The 23,793-nt window shown below is 40.0% G+C and overlaps 1 protein-coding gene across 3 annotated transcripts in view; it reads right to left on the bottom strand.

The window, feature by feature from the left end:
- The window catches only part of ATP8A1 (ATPase phospholipid transporting 8A1), a 221,276-nt gene that overhangs the window by 4,629 nt on the left and 192,854 nt on the right, over positions 1-23,793 (bottom strand). For all 3 annotated transcript variants that reach the window (XM_058670152.1, XM_058670150.1, XM_058670153.1), the window contains 2 exons: positions 6,117-6,205; positions 5,175-5,267 (listed from right to left, as the gene is read on the bottom strand). In XM_058670152.1, the coding sequence (XP_058526135.1) occupies positions 5,175-5,267; positions 6,117-6,205 (182 nt within the window). The remainder of the gene's footprint in view (positions 1-5,174; positions 5,268-6,116; positions 6,206-23,793) is intronic.

The raw sequence follows: 23,793 nt of genomic DNA, 5'->3' as shown, positions 1-23,793 counted from the left end.
TTTCTTTTTTTTTCCTTAGCTACTCAGAACCTGCTTTTCGTTTGGGATACAAATGCTGTTCAAACGAGAGTACTTAACAAATAGTAAGTACTGGTGAGCTGTGTATCTGTAGACTATCCTACCTTTGTGGAACTACTCATCACTTCAAAATCTATGCACTTTTGTGCCACTCATGCTTGTGGATACCGGCAGTACCATTGCAAGTCACATTATAAAGTATACTGGTAATGCATTAATAGGCACATTAAAAGTCCAGCTTTTTCAAACAGCTTAACAAAATAAAAAATAAAACTAAGATACCTTCTTACTAAAACCACATATTATTCACAACTCTTGGCTAGTAGTTTTGCCTAATCTTGTCTAGTTTTTCATTTACATACCAAGCTTTGCAAATTCTGAGTTTTTAAAATGCGATCACACAATAACTAGCACTTAAACATTTCTACCTAATTTTCAAACATACTAAAAGCTGCAACTTAGATAGTTGGTAGAGTAAAAAGAGATCAGGTTTAAAAATATTTCTTTTTTATAAGAAAAAAATTTACAGACCCAGAATATTTTGGAATGTGTTGTCTTTCAATATTTTCAGTGATCTTATAAGAGTGGTACATTTATACTTGTTTATATATTAGGTTGGATAAGCTATTTGGGTGGGCTCTTATAAAATAAAACTCTAGACAGTAAAGAGTCTTTGATTTCTGGGCTGTTTAAAGAACAGCATGTGGAAAGCTGTCCTGTACTGGGTAGCAGTGGTGGAAGGAGGATAACCCATAAACACAGCAGGTCTAAGCTCTACACCAGAGGGAATCACTTTCTCTTGCTTGTCCCTACCTTTTGGGGATAGAACTGTTATCTCAGAGAGAAAGTTTTCAGAGCACATTTGATATATTTCTGTCTTCAACTCCTATGTAATGCTGCTACAAAATTCAACATGAACATTTACCAATAAAACTTCTTGTCCACTATTTTGGGGAAATGTTAAATTGACCTTCAGTACTGTGATCAACGCAAAGATTGGCTGGGAGCCAGCACCTATCACCATCTACACAGCTACATTCTCAGACACTCCACTCTGCTCTCCTTTGCTGCTAACGCTATGGGCCAATTGAAGAGACTGGCCCCCAGGAAGCCAGGATAAAACTGTATTACAGAATGGCTGAACAACATGAGCTGCTCACACACACACACACACACACACACACACACACACACACACAGAGTGAGAAACAGAAATTACGAGTTTCATGTCCATATCTGTCTGTAAGATGCACTGCTTCAAACATGCCCATGATACCCCAAAACAATTGCCCTGTCTCCAGTGAGCCCACCATGTCCACAACTACTTTTAAGAAACATTTGTTTTTGAATTCATATTTTTTGAGGGTTTTGTTTAAGAAACAATAATACGTTACATATAACTTATGGATGCAATACTGAATGAGAGTCAGGAAATCTATATTCTAAGAAAGTAATGTATCTGCCACAAAATGTTTAAGTTCTTACATTGTGGGTTATGTAAACCCTATAATTGTCCTTACGTTTATAGGACAAATGGTTCCTGTCTTTCTTGCCAATGTTTGACACAAACATATGGAAAATAAATTTTTGAATTTTGAATTTTAGAACTGTTGCGGTTCTAGTCTTCGTTGTTGGAGTATGTCCACATAACAATTAAGGAAAGAACATTGTTTCACATCTCATACATCATTTTCTCAAGTAAAAATAAGAAGTCATTGGCTACATAGCTGATTAGGAGAAGATCTGGGTTGGTTTCCCAACATTTTAGACTTAAATTGATTCTTACTATAATCTATAGCTCAGAGCAATATGTTTAGATTGAATAAATGTACTTTCTTTCCCAAAATTTAATGGAATGTATCTAATTTTCTGGGTACTGTGGTAAGCGCTGTACTATTTGTACTAAAAATGAGTATTTTAAGAAACATGTTTTAATTTTTGAAAATGGAAAATATGCAAATACACAGAGTTTACAATGTAGTTTCTCTGACATATGTATTTTACAAATAACATACTATTGAGTTTAATAGTTTTTAGTGAAATTTAAAAATATTGGGGGTGATCAAATCACATGATTTGTTGAATAAAGAACTGCATTATTCTACAACAAATTATTAAACAATTGCTGCTTTTAACATTGCCTAATTTGAGAAATATAACTTAAATAATTCTGTGTTTTTAAGATCACTGCCTACAAACCAGCCATGCTTTTACCTGCCCTCTCATTTATTAATTTCTTCAGTCCATTTTCTTGACTGCTTATTCATCCACTAAATAAGCATTAGAAACTGCTTGGTGTTGTGTTGCAGCCATGGCTAAAACGCAGCCTGCTCCGTTAGGGAGCACAGCTATTAGGGGAACCACAGTCCACAGGGTGAGCAAACAGATCATGATACTGTGCAAGGAATGTAACAACAGAAACTTACATAAGATACACAGGTAATAGGCCAACAATCCATTTTACATGTGGAATGTTGGAGAAATTGTGTTTAAACTGGGTCTTGCAAACCAGAAAAAGCAGTAATGTAGGAGGGTGTCCGGTGTGGTGGGAACAGTATGGACAAAGTCTGGGAGGTATCAAATAAAGGGGTGTTTTAGAACCAAAGGATATCTGACAGTGCTAGAATATACACAAATCAGGCTGTCTCCTCTTGACTAGGTAGATAAGATTCTTTATTATTCTTATTATATTAAATTTGAAATCAATCTTCTCCAAGATTCTTAAAATAATTCTGGTAGTAAAATCAACCTAGCAATTCCTTAACAACCTTTTCATGTAATTAGTTTAGCACAGAAGCTTTTCCACCCCGCTGTTATTTTTCTCCTCTCTCAGCTCCTTTCTTTCCCCAGTTCTCGGAGATCTAGCAGGAAGCCACCATGGTCACCTGCATTACCACCTGATCACATTAGTAGGCAACAAGGGCCATCGGACATTTTCTGTCCCAGGGCTTTTGGTTAGCAATGTTCAGCAGTGTCTGAACGCTGACTTGTCCATGAGCTCCTGGGAAAAGCTAAGTAGCTATTTTTGGCTAATGAGTTGGGCAGCAATAGGGACTTAATCTGATACATTTTTCTACAGAGAACTTGGGAGTCATTCAGGGCAGAATCTACTTCCTTCCTCCCCTTTCTGGCTCTTGGACCAATTTTGTTTTATGGAAGAACCTACATGCATCACAGCCTGTACCATGTTCACGGCCAGGGGTGCTCACATTGAAATGTGGCCCGGTTATGATAGCTGAAGTTACTACAAACCAGGCAAACAAGAATCCCAGGGAGGGGCTGACTGTGAGATTTTAACGGACATTAGCAAATAGGATATATTTCCTTGAAGAAAAGTAGTAGTATTGTCAGTGGCCTTTCTCTAACATGTGTTGATAAAGGGCTTTGTTCACTATTTTATGAGCTGAAATTCTTCTTTGCCAGGAAAGAAAAACAAAGAGAAAACATGAACAGGCTCTTGGAGGTCAGATCTTACTTACCTACTTACTTGAGAAGCAGAATTACAGAGAGAAAGAGGGAAGAAAAAGAGAGAGACCGGTCTTCTATGTACCTGTTAACTCCCCATAAATGACAATGGCTGGGTTGGGTCACACCAAAGCCAGGAGCCAGGAACTGCATCTGAGTTTTCTACATGGGTAGCAGAGACCCAAGTACTTAGGTCATCATCTGTTGCTCTCCTAGGTGACTTATCATGGAGCTGCTTTGAAAGTAGGAGAGTCAGAACCCAACCAGTACAATGTGAGATGCTGGCCTCTCAACTGGCAACTTCACTCTTTATGTCACAACACTCTATAATATACAATTTTAATGAAGGGGAAGACAGAGAGAATAGAATGCCAGCCAGCCCAAAAGCAGGTATGATCATTCCCATTGTATCCACAGAAGCATCAATTTAGAGGTTTCAATACTTTGTGGCTAGTGGTAGTGTTGCACTAGCACATTCTTGACAAAGCAGCCGAAGGAGACGGAAGAGTAGATTGTTCAGAGCAGAAGCTCTATCAGCAGGCATGGGCTCAAGGCCAAGTTTGTGACTCCTATTCTCCTATGCTTGGGAATTCAGTGTCTTAACTCAGAGATGGGGATTGTTTTTCTGTCAAAGGCCTTTGGATATTTATGATATCATTTGTAGGCCACACAACCATATCAACCTAAACATTAGCCTGCTATAGATGTATTGAATCCTGAATACCACCTGGGGTTGCCTGGGGAGGGTCAGTCCCAATACTTCCACAGGCCTTACATGGCCCATGGGACCCTTCCTTCCTCTCTAAGTCCTACTACCCTCACCTGGGAAAAAAAACAGTGACGCTCCATCTGCACAGGACTGTCTGAGGGACTCAATGAGACAGGACATGTGAAATGCAGGCGAAGTGCTTTTCATTGCTGCCTCTTCTACAAAGAGGCACATGTAGTGTGTGAGGACCCTGCCTGGCCTAACCAGGGAGCAAGAGCTGCAGGTCAAGGTCTGAGCTTGAGTTCCCAGTCTGACAACTACTCCAGTCGATCAGGATTAAGGTGACATATGCATGAGGAAAATATTTCCTGTATTTTAGACAAATCTTTGGATCCCTTTAGACTGATGAAAGAGAAAAAATAGAACAACTCCTTGTCTTTCTATTGATGGTTTTTTAAATTGCAGACTGTTTTCAAATATTTTAAATTTTTAGAAGGCTTCATGAATGCATTGAATTTGATTAGTCTTCTGACTCCTTTCCTTTGGGTTGGGGGAGGGAGGGTTACAGGGAGGAAGTGAACTTGATCAATGATACGCATTTATATCAGTTCCCAATAATGCAAAAATCACAACTACAAACACAGGGCAGTCTGCCCTATGACAAACAGATTTTGATGAGGTATTACTGTTTTAAGCTGAGTCTGTATCACGCTCTGTGTTTTATGATATTTTATTCTTACAATGTACTCTGAGGTAGGCATTATCACTCCATTTTATCGATTGAGCATCAGCCACGGGCTGAGGCTATAGATACCTTAGTGATAGACCTGACTAGAGTTTAGGAATCTCAGTTCCAAAATCTGTCAACAACACTGCCGGCTCCATGCCAGCTAATGAATACCAATGTCACTGTGTACTTCCAAAAACCAGTAAGAGATAACTTCAAGTTTACTCGGAAAAGAGCATGTTCATTGTATCTTACCTTTTCCCAAGCACAACAGCTCCTGGGTCTTCAGATTTGGCCTCCAGTTCCTGCACTTCATCTACTAAGGTTTTAAAAGCGGTCCTCTTGATGCTGCAAGAAACAGAAAAAGGACTTGTACGGAAATGCTTGTGTGGACGCCTGGTTTATTATCACGCTGTTCAGCACAACAGCGAGCAGGGTCCAAGCAGCTTTCCAACAGAAACTAAAACATGACAGGGATTTTGAACACCAGTACGACAGGAGCAATAATCTTAAAATTAATGGTTTAGATTTACAATTCACAGTCACCAAGTAAACATAATAGAATGAACTATAATCATACTTTTTTTTTGGTGGGAAGAGATAGCATCCTAAAACTTACAAAAAATCCTTAAAAAAATAAGCACAGTTTTCATCTCTTTCGTTTTCTATTTTATATGTGTCTAGAAGCAGGCAATCAAACAACTGCATCTTGCAACTATTGAAAAGATGTATTGGGGTATGGCAGATTTTTTTTCCCTTCTACTCTGTATGGGTTTTCAGGATTATTTCTAAAAAATACTTGTACTCCTTAGCGTGTTCTTTCTTCTGATGCAGAGAATACAGTTCTTGGTGATACCGAGACTTCTTGCTTTAATTCTCTTCAACAATAATTTAGTTTTCAGATTTCTGAATCATTCTTTTCTTCTTTGTGTACAATTAAGCAACAAATACCATTGTTAAATAGGAAACATCTTTAAAAAGTTCACGGAAAAGACATTTTGAAAAATTATGAATGCATTGGAAGTTTTACTTGCCTAGAAACAAACTCATCTTTCAGTTCCAAAAAACGAAATACATAAATAATATTTCTAAGTATCTATTTTGCCAACTCCCTGTGCTTGAGTTGGCATTAAAGGAGTGAAACCTCAGAGTTACTTGCACCTATGGCTCCTGGCAAAGAGCCACACGCATACTTACACCTTGTACGCCACGTCAAGAAGCAAGGCTGCCACAGGGATGAACAACAAACCCATCCAGAAGACTCCAGAGCTGAACAACATGGCTGCCTGCAACAATCAGCACAGACAAAGGGCTTTTAGAAACTCAGAAGTGCATCATTTATGTTGTTTTCAGGTGATTTTTAAACAATTTTAACAATGTAATTCTGCATCAGAACATACACTATATCTGGGTCAAACTTGTGTTATTAGCCAAATGTGCTAAAACATACACTTCATAAATCTTTTTCCCCCTCAAGCATGCATGATAACAAAATTTCTTCATGTTCCAAATTTTTTCATCTTCTTTTATGAATTTTTATAACTGTGGTCAAACAGAGTAATAAATCTTAACTTTCTTTTACAACTTGGAAAAATCACAATCAATCTTTTTGAACAAGCTAAAAATATACTATGGATTAAATTTCTCTATAATATGATAAAATATAAAATAAATAGAAGTTAGGGAACTAAATTTACTATTTCTGGCAAGTGAAAAATATTTACTTTTGTAAAATTATAGGATATTAAAAACCATCCATATAAACCATGAACATAGCATAAACAAATTAGGATATTTATAAAAACATGCTTCAATTATTTGGGACTCATATTATGAAGGACGAATTTTAAGTTTCATTCATTTATATGATCTGTATCAATGTATACCTGCTACTGTTAAAGTCAAACCAAATATACATTATTTAACCCAAATAAAAGTATATTAACACTAACTTTAGTAATTCCTTTGTATTAAATCCCAAAGAGCTGTACCAGAGTCTTATAGGTTGTAAATAAAATGACTGTATAATTTAAAAAGTAATAAATTTTATTAGTTGGTTGTGATTATAACAAAAAGTTTTGCAATCTAATTAGCTCAACAGTTTAAAAAGAACTACACTGTAAAATAAAATGGAAATATTTGCTTCACTTTTTTGAGTTCATTTGTTAAACAGTAAATTTACAGTGTCTCTCTAAATCCGTAAATGTGTTATTGTAACTCCATTAAATAGTCTGAGAACACATATACACTTGCATCCAACTATACATCACACAGCAAGATGTTTTTAACCCAGATAACATTTCAATCAAATACAAATGGTACTAATTTTAAACAATAGTTCAGACAACCTCTTCACGGACTTTCCAGTGAGCACCAGGACCTGCTTACAGGAGTTTCTTACAGCAACACAGACCTACTGACACACAAACTGTCCATTCAAAGATGCTAAGGTTGTTAGCTACCTAAAATTGAAGAGTTCTGACTACATTTGAAATCAAACATGCTGTTGCAAAAAAAAAACCAAAAAACAAAAAACAAAAAAACCCCACCAATTTTTGCTACATTGCTTCCGTGAAATTAGCACCCATATTTTAGACACCAAGATGACAAAAAATATTCACATAAAAGTCACTTTATTTAATAAGCAAAACATGATCTTCCGCACGTTTGCTGACATCCTCAATAGCAAAAACCAACACCAACTGTGTAACAGGGAATGCCTGTGAAGGCAGTGGGTTTTGTTTCCAGTGAAGGGAGTTTTCTAATAAGGTAATAGAAAAATAAAATGAACACATTTTTCTCCTTTCTTGGTGGAGAAGGTAAAACTGAAAATACCACGTTGATTTAGCTTAATTTTCATACAGTTTAATTTGGGCGGCCAGAGAAGATTTATTCTCGCCCTCACCACCTTGTATTAAACGTCCCCAGTGGAAAAGGCAAAAGTGGTGGAGAGACTGGAGGCTGCTAATTCTGACCATTGTGATGCTAACGATGAATGAGGCAGCAAGTGGTTGCCCACTATTCAGTGCCCCAGCCTTTGGCTTTACAAATGAACCACATGAATTGAGGGGAAAAAAGTTTTTTCTGCATCATATCTGAAAGCCTGTCAGATTTTTTTTTCTTTTGCAGAGTTAATCCAAACCTAAAAGATTTAAAGTCGACATTCACATTACAGACAGAGAGTCTCTTTGTATGTTTTGGATGAGGGGGGGGGGAGAAATAAAATCCCATAGCGGTATTTCCTTCCTTTCTGCACAAGAAAGCTGGCCTCCTCCGCAGAAACCAGTTTTGTCTCTAACTTTTCACATCTCTGCACTTGCAGGCAGGTCAGCTGGGAAAAGGCGAACCACCCGCAGACAATGTGGTCACAGGGGCCGCCTGTGCAGGGTTGGGCTGGGCTCCCACCCTGAGCCCTTTGCAAATTGCTCTTAGCTTAAGGAGATTGGCTCCCACCGCCCCTCCTTAAGGAGGCCCTGTGAAACCCAATGGAATCTGCCACAAAAGTGGCTCTGGGGCGACTTGAGAGGGATCAGCCTAGGGAACTGCAAAACTGGTAAACTAGAGGGCACAGTCCTGTGTGGCGAACAAGCAACTGCTTGTCTCTGCAAAGCGATGCTGGCTCAGAATTGGACCACGAGGGCTTCAGAAATAAACCATCATGGCCTGAAAGTGCAACTTGTGGTTAAGGAATTGTTCTACAATTTCCGTGTGAACCTTGTAGGGAAAGAATGTTTGAGAAAATACGAGCTGGTGTGCATCTGGCCAAGCCAAGAGACCTGCAAAGAAAGGAGTGCCTTCTGACCCACAGTGGGGGTATCCGTTAGTGCTACATTCCCAGACCAGAGGAACTCTTGCTTACCTCCAGCGTGCCCAAGTTCAATCTTGCAGGAGACAGAATTCAAGATGCCACCTGCCTACAAATAACTGGTGATGTGGATCTTAAGTTGAACTCTTGTAGCGCTTTTATACTACAAAGGAAAGTTGTGGTAATCTGTAGACAGCTTCTGAAAAAGGTTCCTTGGAGAACCCTAAGATCTGGGCACCCCAACAGGAGGCAGTCTGGTGATAATGGGCTCTGGAAATGGCCTGCTCTGCCCTTCCCAGCTGTCAAACTCCACCGAAGTGACTCCTCTGTCTGCTGTCTTGGCTGAGACACAGATTGCAAGCATTACACACCTGATAACATTTATAAAGTGGCTGTTTTTTTTCTCAACACTGATTATGAAAAATTCTTTCTTGTTCTTTCCACTTATCTCCCATGAACCTCAAGAAAGGACATGTTACTACCTCAAATTAATTGTTAACTGGTTCATACATTTCATGATCTATATCACAATAATACTGCAATGCATGCTGATCTCATCCAGTATTTTTAAATGCAATTCTGAAGTAACTGATAACTAATAAAGTGCTATTCATCTCAATTTGCTAATTTAGGAAATGGGCATACATTTTTCTCATAGAAATTATTATCAACTGCATAGGAATGACACATTAATCAGGAAAGGGAAAATCATTCAAAAACAGTACTACAAAACTTTCTGGGTTATTTTTTGGTAGGAGATTGAAGGAAGAGAAATTAAATTTCAAAAGTTATTAGTGGCAATAACAACAAAGGAAAACCCAAGAAGCAATTGTTAGTTAAGTCTGGATAAAGTTTACAGAAGAGCTTTTTTAAAGCTTAAAAACAGTGAAAAAAAACTACAAAAAGAAGCATCATAGAGAGCTCACAACTATGAAGAATTTCCACATGTCTTAAAGGAATACTACCAAAAAATTAAATGAGAAATTGGGAGGATGAGTGAAATCAATATATGAAATTCTGCTAATACCCAATCATAAATACAGTCATTTATCTTCACAGGAATGGCTGAGAGTCCCAAAGACAAGCCAAAGATCTGGGGTAAAATTTCAAAATGCAGCAGCAAGCAGTTAAGAACACGGAGACATGCAGGACTTCACTGCAGTTACAGAAACACTACTACATCAGACCAATGTAAAACCTTCACCGTCACAGCTGCAGGGGGGCCTGGCAGGACAGGAACTTGTCACAACTCATATTCCAATCAGCAATCCATTGGCCTTCCTGAAAAGTCCTTGGCAAGCTCACTCCGGAAGCAAGACATTTATTTCTGTTCATTTGCTCCTTCAACTTCAGAACTACGTGGTAAAGTAGTTACATGGGGTCTTTGGTTATAGGTTAGCATCTCAAGAAGATGTTTGGTAGTCATGAGCTCCCAAAAACAGAGTCTGGCCTGAGGTTTGGCTAAGGTGTAAACCTCAGCAGCACCCTTTTAGAGAAATGTAGCATGGAGAAATGTAGTCAAGGCTTCCAGAAACCAAGGTGCAGAGACCCATAAAGGGTGATGGTGAGAGGGTGAGAGAGACAGAGAGAGAGAGAGAGAGAGAGAGAGAGAGAGAGACAGACGTAAATCTTCAGTCTGTTGGGTCACTTTTCAAATAGTTGGAGCCAGGAGCCAGGAGTTCAAGCTGAGTATTCCATATTGGGAGCAGGGGCTGAAGCAGTTGGGATATCATTCACTGCCTTCAAAGATACATTAGTAGGGAGCTAGATCAAAAGCAGAACAGCCAGGATTGAAATGGGCACTCTGATGTGGGACAAAGGCATTGCAAGGGGCAGCCTTAACCTGCTGCCTTAATAATGGTTTCCTGAATTATTTTTTAAAACCCTAGCTTTACCAAATGTATGTATCATCACATTCCCCTTACCCCTTGGGGTACTGGTTACTAACATCTCATGGAACTAATTTTGCAGAAAGCAAATATTCACTGTAGGTTATTTACACCAACAAAACATCAGCCAAAGCTAAGAGGATGCAAAGTAGCTGGCTAAGTAAAGGCATACCCATATGGCAAAATATCCTTTCCTTTCTCCAAAAAAAAATTTATTAATTTTTATTGGAAAGTCAGATAGAGAAAAGGAGCTACATAAAGAAAAATCTTTTTTTTTTCAAAGATTTATTTATTTGATTACAAAGTCAGATATACAGAGAGGAAGATCTTCCATCTGATGTTTCACTCCCCAAGTGAGCTGCAACGGGCTGGTGCGCGCCGATCCGATGCCGGGAACCAGGAACCTCTTCCAGGTCTCCCACGGGTGCAGGGTCCCAAAGCTTTGGGCCGTCCTTGACTGCTTTCCCAGGCCACAAGCAGGGAGCTGGATGGGAAGTGGAGCTGCAGGGATTAGAACCGGCGCCCATATGGGATCCCGGCACGTTCTAGGCGAGGACTTTGGCCGCTAGGCCACGCCGCTGGGCCCCATAAAGAAAAATCTTTCATTCTCTGGTTCACTCCCCAAGTGTCCACAACGGCCAGAGCTGAGCTGATCTGAGGCCTGGAGCAAAGTACTCCCACATGGACACAGGATCCCAAAGATTTGGGTCATTTTTCAAAATATGCATTTCAAATAACTTTTTCCAGACTGAATTTCATGTAGTAACCACAGACTATCCAGCAGCCAAACAGTGTGGCACAGACACCTCACATCCAATGCAACCCAAACTGGACAGAAACTGTTTTACTCCAATCTCTGTTCTGTCCTTGTACAAGCCCCCTTGCCATGCTCTTGAATTGTCTCTTTATACAACATCCACCATACCACCAATTCCACAGGGTTTGGGATGTTTGTACCTAGATACTTCTTGCCAATCATGCTGTTATCATCCTAGTCTTGTATACTTTCCTGTGATGGTCTCCTTGTTGGTTTCACTGACTTCCCAACGGCTGTGCTTCTAGCTATTCATCAAGCGGTCAAAAGCACACTTTCACAATGCAGATCAAATTTGAGCACTTCCTGGGTCAAGCGCTGTCAATGGTCTCACATCACTTTGATGATAGAAAACAAAATCTTTAAAATGACCTCAAGATCTTCCCTGACTTCTGAGTGCTTCTCCAATATCATGTCTCAAGCCAGCTTGCAATCTTGAGCGATGTGTGTGGTTTCCATTCCTGAAAGGCAATTACTGGTTTCCTTGGATAGGATTGACTGGCCCTACTTTGGGCTTCCATGATTTTGGTACTTGTCACCCATTTCTAATTACTTCTGCCCTCCTGTTAGACTACAACCTCTGTAAGAGGAAGAGATATATTTTGACGAATTTTCACAACTTGTGTGCTTAACTGCCGAGCAGACGTTCAATAAATAATTGTTGGATAAATACGCTCTTACAACCTAGCTTTTGGAGAGATTAAGTCAAAACCACGAGAGCCCTGGGACTCCATGAGCTGTGTTGCTTACAGTTTGCTTCAAATTCTTGTGTTCTGGCAGAGTTAATGCTAGATATTTATGTGTTTTGGAGAGAAGAGAGAAGAGACTAGTCCAACTCTCTAGACGTACTTATTCAAAACATGCTTATTTTTTCTGCTAACAAAAGTGGAGTCATATGCATAAAAAGCAAAATATGCTAAATTATCTCTTCCCTCCCTCCAATCAATAGCAATATTACAGGGGACCAAGGGAAGTATGAGGCCTAAAAGTAATATGTTTGCTTTTTTGGCTTTGTTATTGTTTTGAACAGTGGGGAAGAAGGGAGTTTTCATACCAGCATTAATGAATTTTTTTCATACCAGCATAATGAAATTTTTTTTCAGTGTTACATGGCATGAACACTTCACTAGCTGCTCTAGCAAGAAAATATAAGGATCATCCTCTTCTCCTTCCTTTTTCTCAAACTGTACACTGAATCTATTGGCCAATCTTATCTGTCCTACCTGAAAACTTCAAAAACACTAATGTTCATAGCAGTGCTATCCTCAACAGCTAAAACGAGAAAGCAGTATCACCGGATGGATGGGTAGGTACAATGTGGCAAATGTGTGTCATGGAACACTATTTAAAAGGATACACATTGTATGCTACTTGAGCGCAGAAGCTACAACAGCCAAGTTCAGTGACAAAGTAGAATGGCAGCAGCCAGAGGCTGGGGGTAGGGGCACATGGTAGTAAGAGGACAGAAATTAATGTATGTAGGATTTCATCTGGGGAAGATGAAATACTAGAAATGGACATCGGTAATGATCACACAACAGTGTGATTGCAATGAATGATACAGAATCATATACTTAAAAATAAAAATGGTGAAAATACTACATAATGTTAGCTATGTTCTACTACAAAGAACAATTTAAGTAAAACATACTTCCAAGGGCTATGTGTCCTATCCTATGTCCCATAAGCAAATCCAGAATGTTTCCACCTCACAACCTCCACCCTAGCCTGAATCCTGCCACCCTCTGTCCAGAGCCCTAGCCAGCCTCCTGTGTAGGACCCTTGCCTTGAATCCTGTTGCCCCTATGCTATTTTCAACTCGGCACCTAGAGCAAACAACAGAAAGGTCCCTCTGTGACTCTGCCCACTATGTAGGGCCCTGGAGGAGGCACAAGTGTCTTCACCCTGGCTCCTGGCCCCGTCTCCTGTTCCACCACATTCTGGCCTCTACAGGGTTTCCAAGGTTGCCACTTGCCTATCTGGAATTCTGTTTCTCCAGGAAGCCACGGATCCTGTTCATGAACTGTTGGGTTTCTGCTCAAAGGTCATCTTTCCAGAAGCACCTAGCATCTCTCACACAGAAGAGTCCTGATCACACTCTATTCCCACACAACTTCTTCCCTGGCTTCCCAGCCCTGCCCCAGCACTTGCCATCATACAAGCTGCTCTATGGATTTTTCCAAGGAAATAAGACCACAATTTTTCTGTGCTGTCCAAGGCTGAAGCCCTGGCAACTGGAAAAGGGCCCTGACAAGTATGAGTTGAAAATAAATTGATGAGCCAAAGTAGACAGTTAAGGATAGAAAAAGACTAATAATAGTGGTGACCTTTGGGTAAAGGGCTGCTGATGCTTCTTGCTTTTGCTCTTCCTTCCAAGTTTTATTCAACGGTTCTAAGTTACTCGCATTATTAACAAATTTTTACTATGAATTTTATTTATTTTTAAGAGATTTATTTATTTTTATTGGAAAGTCAGATATACAGAGAGGAGAGGAGGGGAGACAGAGAGGAAGATCTTCCATCCGATGATTCACTCCCCAAGTGGTTGCAATGGCTGGAGCTGAGCCAATCCAAAGCCAGGAGTCAGGAACCTACTCCAGGTCTCCCATGCAGGTGCAGGGTCCCAAAGCTTTGGGCCGTCCTTGACTGCTTTCCCAGGCCACAAGCAGGGAGCTGGATGGGAAGTGGAGCTGCCGGGATTAGAACCAGTGCCCATATGGGATCCCGGGCATGCATGGCAAGGACTTTAACCACTACGCTATTGTGCTGGGCCCTGAATTTTATTTTTAAAGAAACAAAATAATGCTATTTTCAGACTTGGTGCCTGAGGTTAAGTTGCTGCAGATGGGATGTGCATATCCCACATGGGAGTGCCGAGTTGGGAGTTTTGGCTACTTTTGGTTTCTGATCCAACTTCTTGGTAATGCACCTAGAGAGTAACACAAGATGGCTCATGTACTTGAATTCCTACCACCCACATGGGAGACGTGGAGAGATCTCCTGGCTCCTGGTATTGGCATGGCAAGCTCCAGATGCAGTAGAAAACCAGCAAACACAAAACCACTCTCTGGCTCTCCTGTCACTCTGTTTTGAAGTTAATTAATGTAGTTTGCAAAAGCAAAAACACTAACTTTGTTGATATCAGAACGAGTCAAAATAAACATGATATAGTCATTAGTTTTAGTCAGGTTCCAATCTCTTTTGCTCTATTTAAAGTATTTTCTTAGGCTACCTGACAGTTATAGGGAGAAAATGTGTTTAAAAAATGTTTTCCTCCCTGTGTCTACCCTTTCACTAGTAGGAAGAGCTGACAATTCAATAATAACTTTCCTATTTGGAAGATGGTATGTTTATTTGTGCAAATCATTAAAAATATTTCTCTACTTCTATCAAATTTTCTAGTTTCCTTTCCCCTAACCACACATGCATCTGGCTAAGGTTTCTCCTCGCTGCTGCTGTCAATGGGCCCTTTCATGTTGTGTGTGTGCGTGTGTGTATGTAGGAGAGCTGGCTTGTCTTTCAAGATTTAGAGCTTTTCCAAAGGAGTTAACAAGCTGGAGGAAACCACAAACCTACAATGCGTTCCTTAGGATTTGGATTCATAAGGACCAAATTGGATCCAAGTAGTTGTTTCTGGCTACGATTCCAGTGAAACCTCCTGGTAGAACCATTCTTCAGAAAATCCATGGAAAATGCACATTATGAAAACATTATGTATGGGTTTCAAATTTTTTTTCCTCCCTCAAACTTATCTTTTACTTCAATTTTCCATGAATTTTTAAGCAATATGTATGGCTTGTGGCCATTCCCCAATACCTACGACTCACATCTTGTTGGTTTTGAAAGCCATTTTCCACGTCAGGAGATCATTCAACATCTCCTGCTCCTCCTGTACCATTTAATCCTTGTGGTCTCATAAGCAGGCACTTTCTTCACAAAACCATCACCATCCAAAAAAAAAAAAAAAAAAAAAAAAAGGTCCAAAGCTTAACTTCAAGTTCACAGGCACTCTTTATTTTAATTTTTCCTAGACCTTTCCAAATTTTGTCTCCTTTGCCTAATTTTTTTATACTGTATCAGGTAGGTATTTATTTGGAAAAGATACAATTTGTGTTGCTGTGTATGGATTTCAGTGCCATCTTTTCCAGTCCAGTGGTGGTGTCTTTAATCTTGGCATTCTTAGCCATCCAATCTCAGTGGATTGAAAATATCTGATTCTCTGAATGCAAGACACAAAAATACCCTTTTGTAACCTGCTGAAATCCACAGCTTGAACATTTAGACTTTTATGGCAAAAAAAAAAAAATATAAAATGCTAGTTGTCCCTTCCTGGCAACGCACCATGGATGTGTGGGGACTTCATACCAGCTCATCTAAATCAACTCTGCTTTCAGCAGTGAGAAGTGACATTATTTGATTTTAAACTTCAAAATATTTCTGAGAAAGTCCTTGTGCTCCAGGCCTGTGAAATATCCTGGTGTGACGTAGCAAAGGCCTCTAAGTGGTTTGACCCTTTCCCAGGACCCACGCTTAATCTGTCTGAATCCATTAGGTCCTTGGCCAGGAGGTGAAGTCTGAGAGTACAGAAGCATCTTTGGGCCAGTACTAAGTGGAGAATTTGCCACCCTGCATTTCAAACAGAGACAAATTCCAAGCTCATACGAAGTTTGGCTCAGAGATGTGGACTTCCACTGCAGTTCTCCAGTGGTTGTGTGCCTTGGGTAGTCTGCCTCAATACCCCCACTGTGAGGAAACCTACAAAAGAATGCCGATGCCAAGACATCTTTCATGTCTTCTGTTTTAGCTGAAAACATTTCTTTTTCTTTTTAAATAGTGATCAACATATATTTTGCAATTTAATGGAAGTTAAAACTTTTTTTTCTTTTTTTAAATTATTTATTATTTTTAATTCATTAATTACATTGTATTATGTGACACAAGTTTAAACATTTTTGAAACTGAGGCAAGAGATGATTCTTATGAAGAATTGGTTTACATGGGGATACCGTTAGCAAAACATGTTAGAAAGGTGGCTGAATCAGTGCACTGCAGGTATCTATCTGTGTAAATCTTTGCACACAAAAATATATTAAAGAATATTTCACATAGATATAATAACAAATTCAGAAAAATCACTTATCTTTAATACAGTTAATTTGACCTAAGGGGAGTTTAAAAATATGCCTAGTCAAGTCACTTTGTGATTGTTCAAGAAACAAGGATTAATGAACTATCTAAAATGAAAATTTGCTTTCTTGTGCTCCTGGATATTATTAATGATAGGCCATGATATTAGTGATAAAAATCACAAAATCTGATTTTAAAAATACTGGCATTTTCCCACAATCCTTTGACTGACATTTTGTAATAACTGATTTAAGTTGTGTTTTAGTTCAAATTCTATTATGGATTAGACATCAAATACTTGCATGCATCATAAATAGCTATAGTGAGCTATTTATGAATTTCAATAAACACTCATCAAAGAGAGCTGAAAACATTTCTTGCAAGGTTCAGTTATATGCTGAAAATTCATGTCAAAATAATGTTTCATGGCTTAAACACCTATAACTACCATTTATTCATTATTTCCTGTGACCCGAATCTTTATTCTCTATCACTGGGATATGCTGGAGTATTATCTACTCTGCAAGGAAAAACTACTTGCCTGGGCTGGTGCAGTGGGTAAGGCTGCCACCAGCAATGTTGTTATTCCATATAGGTGCTGGTTTGAGTCCTGGCCACTCCACTTCCCATGCTGCTCCCTGCTAATGAGCCTGGGAAAGCAGTGGAGGATAGCCCAAGTGGGTGTTTGCACCCATATGAGATATCCAGAATAAACTCTTGGCTCTTGGCTTCTGCCTGGCCCATCCCTTTCTCTGGAACTCATCCAAATGAATAAATAAATCTTAAAAAAAGAAAAGTTATCTGCCACAACTAAAAGCAACTGTGTTAGTGACATTCAGATAACTTTGTGACCTCATCTTTGCTTGCCTATTTATAGCTCCCAACATTCTCTGTTTTAGCAATACCAACTTGCTTCTTGCTGAAGTTGTTCTCTCTGAATCTTGTCCTCACATTTGCCTTTCTGGACAGGTCAGGTAATGGCAAGAAGGAGAAAGCTTCCTCAACAATGGCCTGGGCTTAAGTGCTCCTCTCCCTGTCAGCACCTGTGCCTCCAGACCACAATGGTTAGCATCTCACATGTTAATGATCCCTTTGCTCTCTGAAACACATACTTCTCAAAACAGACTTTCCTTTTTCAGACTTTTGATCCACGAACACCCAGCATAGGTCTGGTCACACAGACGATGCACAAATCTCAGCTGAATTAAACTACACTGGGCTCTTATACAGGATGAATTATTACTTTCTCTATAAAAAGATAGGGCAGAACACTCAAAGAATAAGGAGAAGGGTGTTTCAGATAAACCCCAACATGTTTGCAATTATTTCCAGCAGCTCTTGATTACTTAGAAACGAAGACAACCCTTGGCTTGGGTAATTCCAAACAAACACACACAAATCTTAGAAACTATGCAAATTAGATTCTAGGCCACAGCATTTCTGAGTCTTTTCCTGAAGGACATTTGATGGTGAGGGGCTGAAAGCAGGGAGATCCCCGTGGGACTGAGAATCAACATTCAGAGAAGTCACAGGAGCCAATGAACAATCTTCGTCTTTTCACTCTCTGGCAAAGGGACAGTGAAAAAAGCAGACGATTAAAAGAGATCAGAGGAAAAGAAGATCTAGTTGGAATTGGGATCAATCAGAAGCTGTTTTTTTTCCCCAAGTAGAAACATTTGACTATCAATATATACTGAGAAGCAAATATGCAATAGAAAACAGTCCTTCTAAGAAGGGTATCAAGAGAGCTAGAAATGTGTGGCTCTGAAACATTATTTTTCTAGGAATATAATTCTAAGAATAGTAGAAATAATGAAGAACAGAAAGTGTGTTGCTTCACTTTATTTTAATCTTTAATGTGCTATTTAAAAACTTAAAAGTCACAGAAAAATGAGGATGGAATTAATAACAAAGAATTTTTTATTATGAGAAATATTTTAACATGTTCTGATGTTAATGATTAGACAAAGTATAGTATCTCAATGCTAAATACATTTACTTGTCATGTAAGTTTTTATACTTTTGTAATGTCTCTGTATTTCATCTCTTTGAAAACCATCTCATACAGCATTGATTATTTCATTTCTAGTAAATGCAGTTGTAAAACACAATGGCCTGTATTTCAAGGCTAAAGGAAATGATTTTTTAAAAAAGTTTTATTTATTTGAAAGAGAGGTGAGGAGGAGAAACAGAGAGAGAGAGAGAGAGAGAGAGAGAGAGAGAAACAGATACACTCTACTGATTTACTTCCTAAATGCTTCCGACAGCTTTTGCTGGGCCAGGCTGAAGTCAGAGGCCTGGCTATCTCATATGGGTAGCAGGGATCCAAGTACTTTGGGCCTGCACCTGCTGTATCCCATGTGCATAGCAGGAGGCTGGATTGAAAGCAGAGGCAAGAATTGAATCTAGGCATTTGATAGGAGATACTGGCATTCCAAGTAGGAACTTAACCTACCTACCATAACACTCACCAAGAAATGACCTCCAAAAGCCTTACAACTTCATCAAGCACTAAGCTTATGATACCCTTATGAAAGACACATAAGAGGATTCTAAAAGTACATTGGAAAAACAGATTCAAAAATTGAAAGTAAAAAATGTATATGGGTCTGGCATTGTGGCAAACAGGGTATATTGTTTATAACGCTGGTAACTTATTTGGGTGGTGGTTCACCTTCCAGTTGCTGGACTTCTGATTTAGCTTCCTGCTTATGTGCCTGGGAAAACAGCAGATGACTCATGGGCTTTAGCCCCTGAATCAAAAAGGGAGACCTGGATGGAATTCCAGACTTCTGGCTTAGCCCTGGGTGCAGAGATTTGGGGAGTGAACCAGCAGATGAAGACCTTTGTATCTCTCCTGCTCTCTGTAACTCTGATGTTCCAATATATTTAAAAAGTTCATTAAAATGCGTTTAACTTTCCAACACAAGTTCTGCCAAGTTCAAGACATGATTGTAAGCAATGGCACCAGAAAGGTCCATCTGTCAGAGTTGGGGATATTGGGAATCTAGCCATGTCAATGTGGTCTTTCTTTCATTATTAACTAAACAAAAATGGGTGCCCTTTGAAGATTTGGTAGAGTAGGAAATGGAAGCTGAGAAGAGTCACACCCAGTGATTTCCCATTGAAACTCTTCCATAAAATTTCCCTTGCCGAGAGGAATGATCAGAGGCATTTCGTGGTGAAGCTTTCCTGGGTGTTTTTCTGCTTGTGTTGGCTAACTCTCACAAAACACTCTCCTAGTAAGATGTTATTGCTCTTTGGACCTCCACAATGTCAACTTACAAAATGTCCTGAGTATCCCAAACGACAGCTGTCCTGACCTCTGCTCTTCAGGTCCACTACTTTTGCTTTGATGGGCCAAATCTACCCTTTGTAGCCACTACTTTGATTGTACTTTGTCTTCAGGATTGTTTTGATAAAGTCACGCATACTCTTGTTATGACTCTTCTGAGAAATGTTGCAGAAGCTTGATTCTGCTTAAAAGTTTCATTGAAAATTATGTTATTGACTGCAGCCAATGTGGCTGCAACATTTTTGGCAGCTATTGCACACCTTCATTTGTTCCGGCACATTTGTGTACTGAGATGTCTGTGGCATGGGCTACTATTCTGAATTATTGGTCCTCTTTTTTGTTTTAAAGATTTATTTTTATTACAAAGTCAGATATACAGAGAGGAGGAGAGACAGAGAGGAAGATCTTCCATCCGATGATTCACTCCCCAAGTGAGCCGCAACGGCCGGTGCGTGCCGATCCGATGCCGGGAACCTGGAACCTCTTCCGGGTCTCCCACGTGCGTGCAGTGTCCCAATGCATTGGGCCGTCCTCAACTGCTTTCCCAGGCCACAAGCACGGAGCTGGATGGGAAGTGGAGCTGCCGGGACTAGAACCGGCGCCCATATGGGATCCCGGGGTTTTCAAGGCGAGGACTTTGGCCACTAGGCCACGCCGCCGGGCCCTATTGGTCCTCTTAAATTGGGACGCTGACAAAATTAATTTTCCTTGAAATCTGGTGTGGATGGCATGGCCTGCCATGCTGGAATCCATCATCATCAGTCAAAGTCCTTAAAATTAATCATACATTTGGAAATTGCTATTTATTTGAGGTATTATTATTATTATTTTTAATTTGAGGGGCGTGGGAAGCAAGGAGGCAGGTAGGGAAAAGAATGAGAATTAATCTCCTGTACGTTGGCTCGCTTCTCAAATGCTTACAACAGCCCATGGTGGGTCAGGCTAAATCCAGGAGCCAGGAAATCAATCCAGGTGTCCCACATGGGCTTCAGTGACCCAGTTAGGCCATCATTTGCTGCCTCCCAGAGCATTAGCAGGAAGCTAGAATCAGGACTCCACAGTTATCAGAGTCAGAAATCTAGCATTGACACCATGATATAGGATGCAGGTCATCCCAAGCGGCACCCTTAACTGCTGCGCTAAACACCTGTCCCCAACACCCATAACCTCTCCAGAAAGCCTTAGTGATTTCACCATTCTTCCATCCAGGCTTTGCCATCAATGTGATGTTAGTTCTTGCATCAATTTTAGCAGAATTCATGTTGTGCTGATAAGAGCTTTTTTCCCCCCCTAAACTGAATTCTTCTTCTCATTGCTTTAAATTAGATCCTATTCAGACATGCTATAATACGTCAGAACAAGTTTATTTTTGCACCAAATCTTTGAAATTTGCAGTTTTTCATGATACATAACCTTCATGAATTCCTTGAAAATTTCTTACATAAAAGCTTTATATATGTCTCATATAGAAAAGTTACTGACTTCCATGGCTGAGACTTGTAGTTACTCTGCAGTCCATCTCCCACCCTCCCCCCCATCTTCTTATATAAAATCACACTGATCCTTGGCTTTATACTTGGTCTTTCAGCTCAAAGACTACATTCCTGTTGACTTCTCTTTGCAGCTAGATGGGACCTCTGCTTATGATTTGGCTAATGCGATCTGTGTTGGAAAGGTAGGTGATTTAGAACTGGCTAATCTTTCCTTCTGTTGTTGGCTGGAAGTTCAGTAAAAGGACTAGTGTGTGGGCAGCCATTATTTTTTAAAGATCTATTTATTTTCATTGGAAGGCAGATTTACAGAGAGAAGAAACAGAAGCAAAGATTATCCATCTGCTGGTTCACTCCCCAAAAGTTCGCAATGGCTGGAGCTGAGCCCATCTGAAGCCAGAAGACAGGAGCTTCTTCTGGATCTCCCAGGTGGGTGCATGTTTCCAAGGCTTTGGGCCATCCATTTTATACCCACTAAGGAATGACATTAAGGTTGGTGGGGTAGAAAGAGAAGATACTGGACTCTGATGACTGTGCAGCTGTTCCAGCAGTTGTGAAATGCCTGTTTCCCGCGTGGCTCTTACATGAGAATGAAGTAACTCTTCATTTTGTTTAATCCATAGTTAATACAAAGCTACTTTTCTCTCTTACCACTAGGAAAATATGCCATAAAATATCTAACTCTGGATGGTATATGCTAGGGAGTTAAAGTGATAACTGAGAACTCACTGTTGATTCATTTTTCTTAATATATTATGAAACACAAGCATCATATCCTATCACAAGTATTTTTGTACAACACACTCACAGTATATCGTTTGCCACTATTTCTGGCAGCATCCTTGGCAGGCCATTCAAATGCTAGGTCTCATGAGCTAGGATTTGGGCCTGCATGGGGATCTACTTTATACTCACCTCTCTGAATTTATCTCATAGTGCTCACTTCAGTCACACTTGAATTTCTCTCTCTCTCTCTCTCTCTATCTCTTTTTTTAACAGACAGGCTCACTTGTATCTTAAAATATATGTATCTGCTGTTCCTTGAACCTGAGTAGTTCTTCAGATATCAGAACTATCCCTGCATCGTTTAAGTTTCAGCTTAACTGTCCCATCTTCAAATACACACACATTACCCAAAAACTTCCCAGAACTCGCATAATAACCCGGTTCCCTATCTCACTATTCTTTTTCCTTCTTCTTCTTTTTTGAAAAAAGATTTATTTTTTTTATTGGAATGTTAGATTTACAGAGGCAAGGAGAGACACAGAGAGATCTATCTGCTGGTTCACTACCCAAGGCGCCACAACAGCAGGAGATGAACCAATCCGAAGCCAGAAGCCAGGAGTTTCTTTCAGGTTCTCACACAGGTGCAGTTTTCCAAGGATTTGGGCCATTCCCTACTGCTTTCACAGGTCCTAAGCAGGGAGCTGGATGGGAAGTGAAGCAGCCAGGCTTTGAAACAGCGCCTATATGGGATTCTGGCGCATGCAGGGTGAGGACTTTAGCCACCAGGTTAATGTGCTGGGTTCATCCTTTTTCCTTCTCATCACTTTGTAAAAACGATCTTTACTCATTGGTCTTTGATTACCCAGCTTATTAACTGCTTCTCTTTCCCATTCCCTGGTTCTCTTAATCTGAACTGCAATGGAGATCCTGCGCAATCAACCTGAAACAGTGTTGGACATTGATTAAGCCTTTGACACATATTTATGGAAGGAATGAATGAATTTGATGGCAAATTGACTCACAGGAAAACAGCTAAAATCTGTCTTATCAAAACAGCTGCTTTTGGGCCCGGCATAGCAGCCTAGTGGCTAAAGTCCTCACTTTACATGTGCTCTGATCCCATATGGGCGCCAGCTCTAATCTTGGCAGCCCTGTATCCCATCCAGCTCCCTGCTTGTGACCTGGGAAAGCAGTAGAGGATGGCCCAAAGCCTTGAGACCCTGCACCTACGTGGGAGACCTAGAAAAAGCTCCTGGCTACTAGCTTCAGATCGGCTCAGCTCCAGCCATTGTGGCCACTTGGGAAATGAATCATTGGACAGAAGATCTTCCTTTCTGTCTCTCCTCCTCTCTGTATATCTGACTTTCCAATAAAAAATAAACCAAACTTAACAACAACAACAAAAAGGAGCTGGTTTTACTCAGCATTCTTGCCTCGCTCACTGCTACAGCCTCTTGGCATACCATGACATCCCCTATTTGTATGGACACTAGCAATGAGATTCTTGTGGGCAAAGACCAATTCCATTCACCACTGCATCTTCCCAGGCCCTGCACACTGCCTGGCACACACTAGACATCCGCTGCCTATTATGGGAGAAGATGCACTGTTTACAGAAAGCAACACTGGTCCTCATCCAGATCTAATGAGACCTCTAAAGTGAGTACCAACGTCCTGAGTCATGATTACATTCACCACATCACGTCTCAGCATTTCTCTATATCCTTC

This window comes from Ochotona princeps, chromosome 11 (assembly GCF_030435755.1).
Source record: "Ochotona princeps isolate mOchPri1 chromosome 11, mOchPri1.hap1, whole genome shotgun sequence".
NCBI classification, from domain to species: domain Eukaryota; kingdom Metazoa; phylum Chordata; class Mammalia; order Lagomorpha; family Ochotonidae; genus Ochotona; species Ochotona princeps.
Note: the sequence above shows the minus strand (reverse complement) of the source record. Positions and strands in the feature narration are given on the sequence as shown.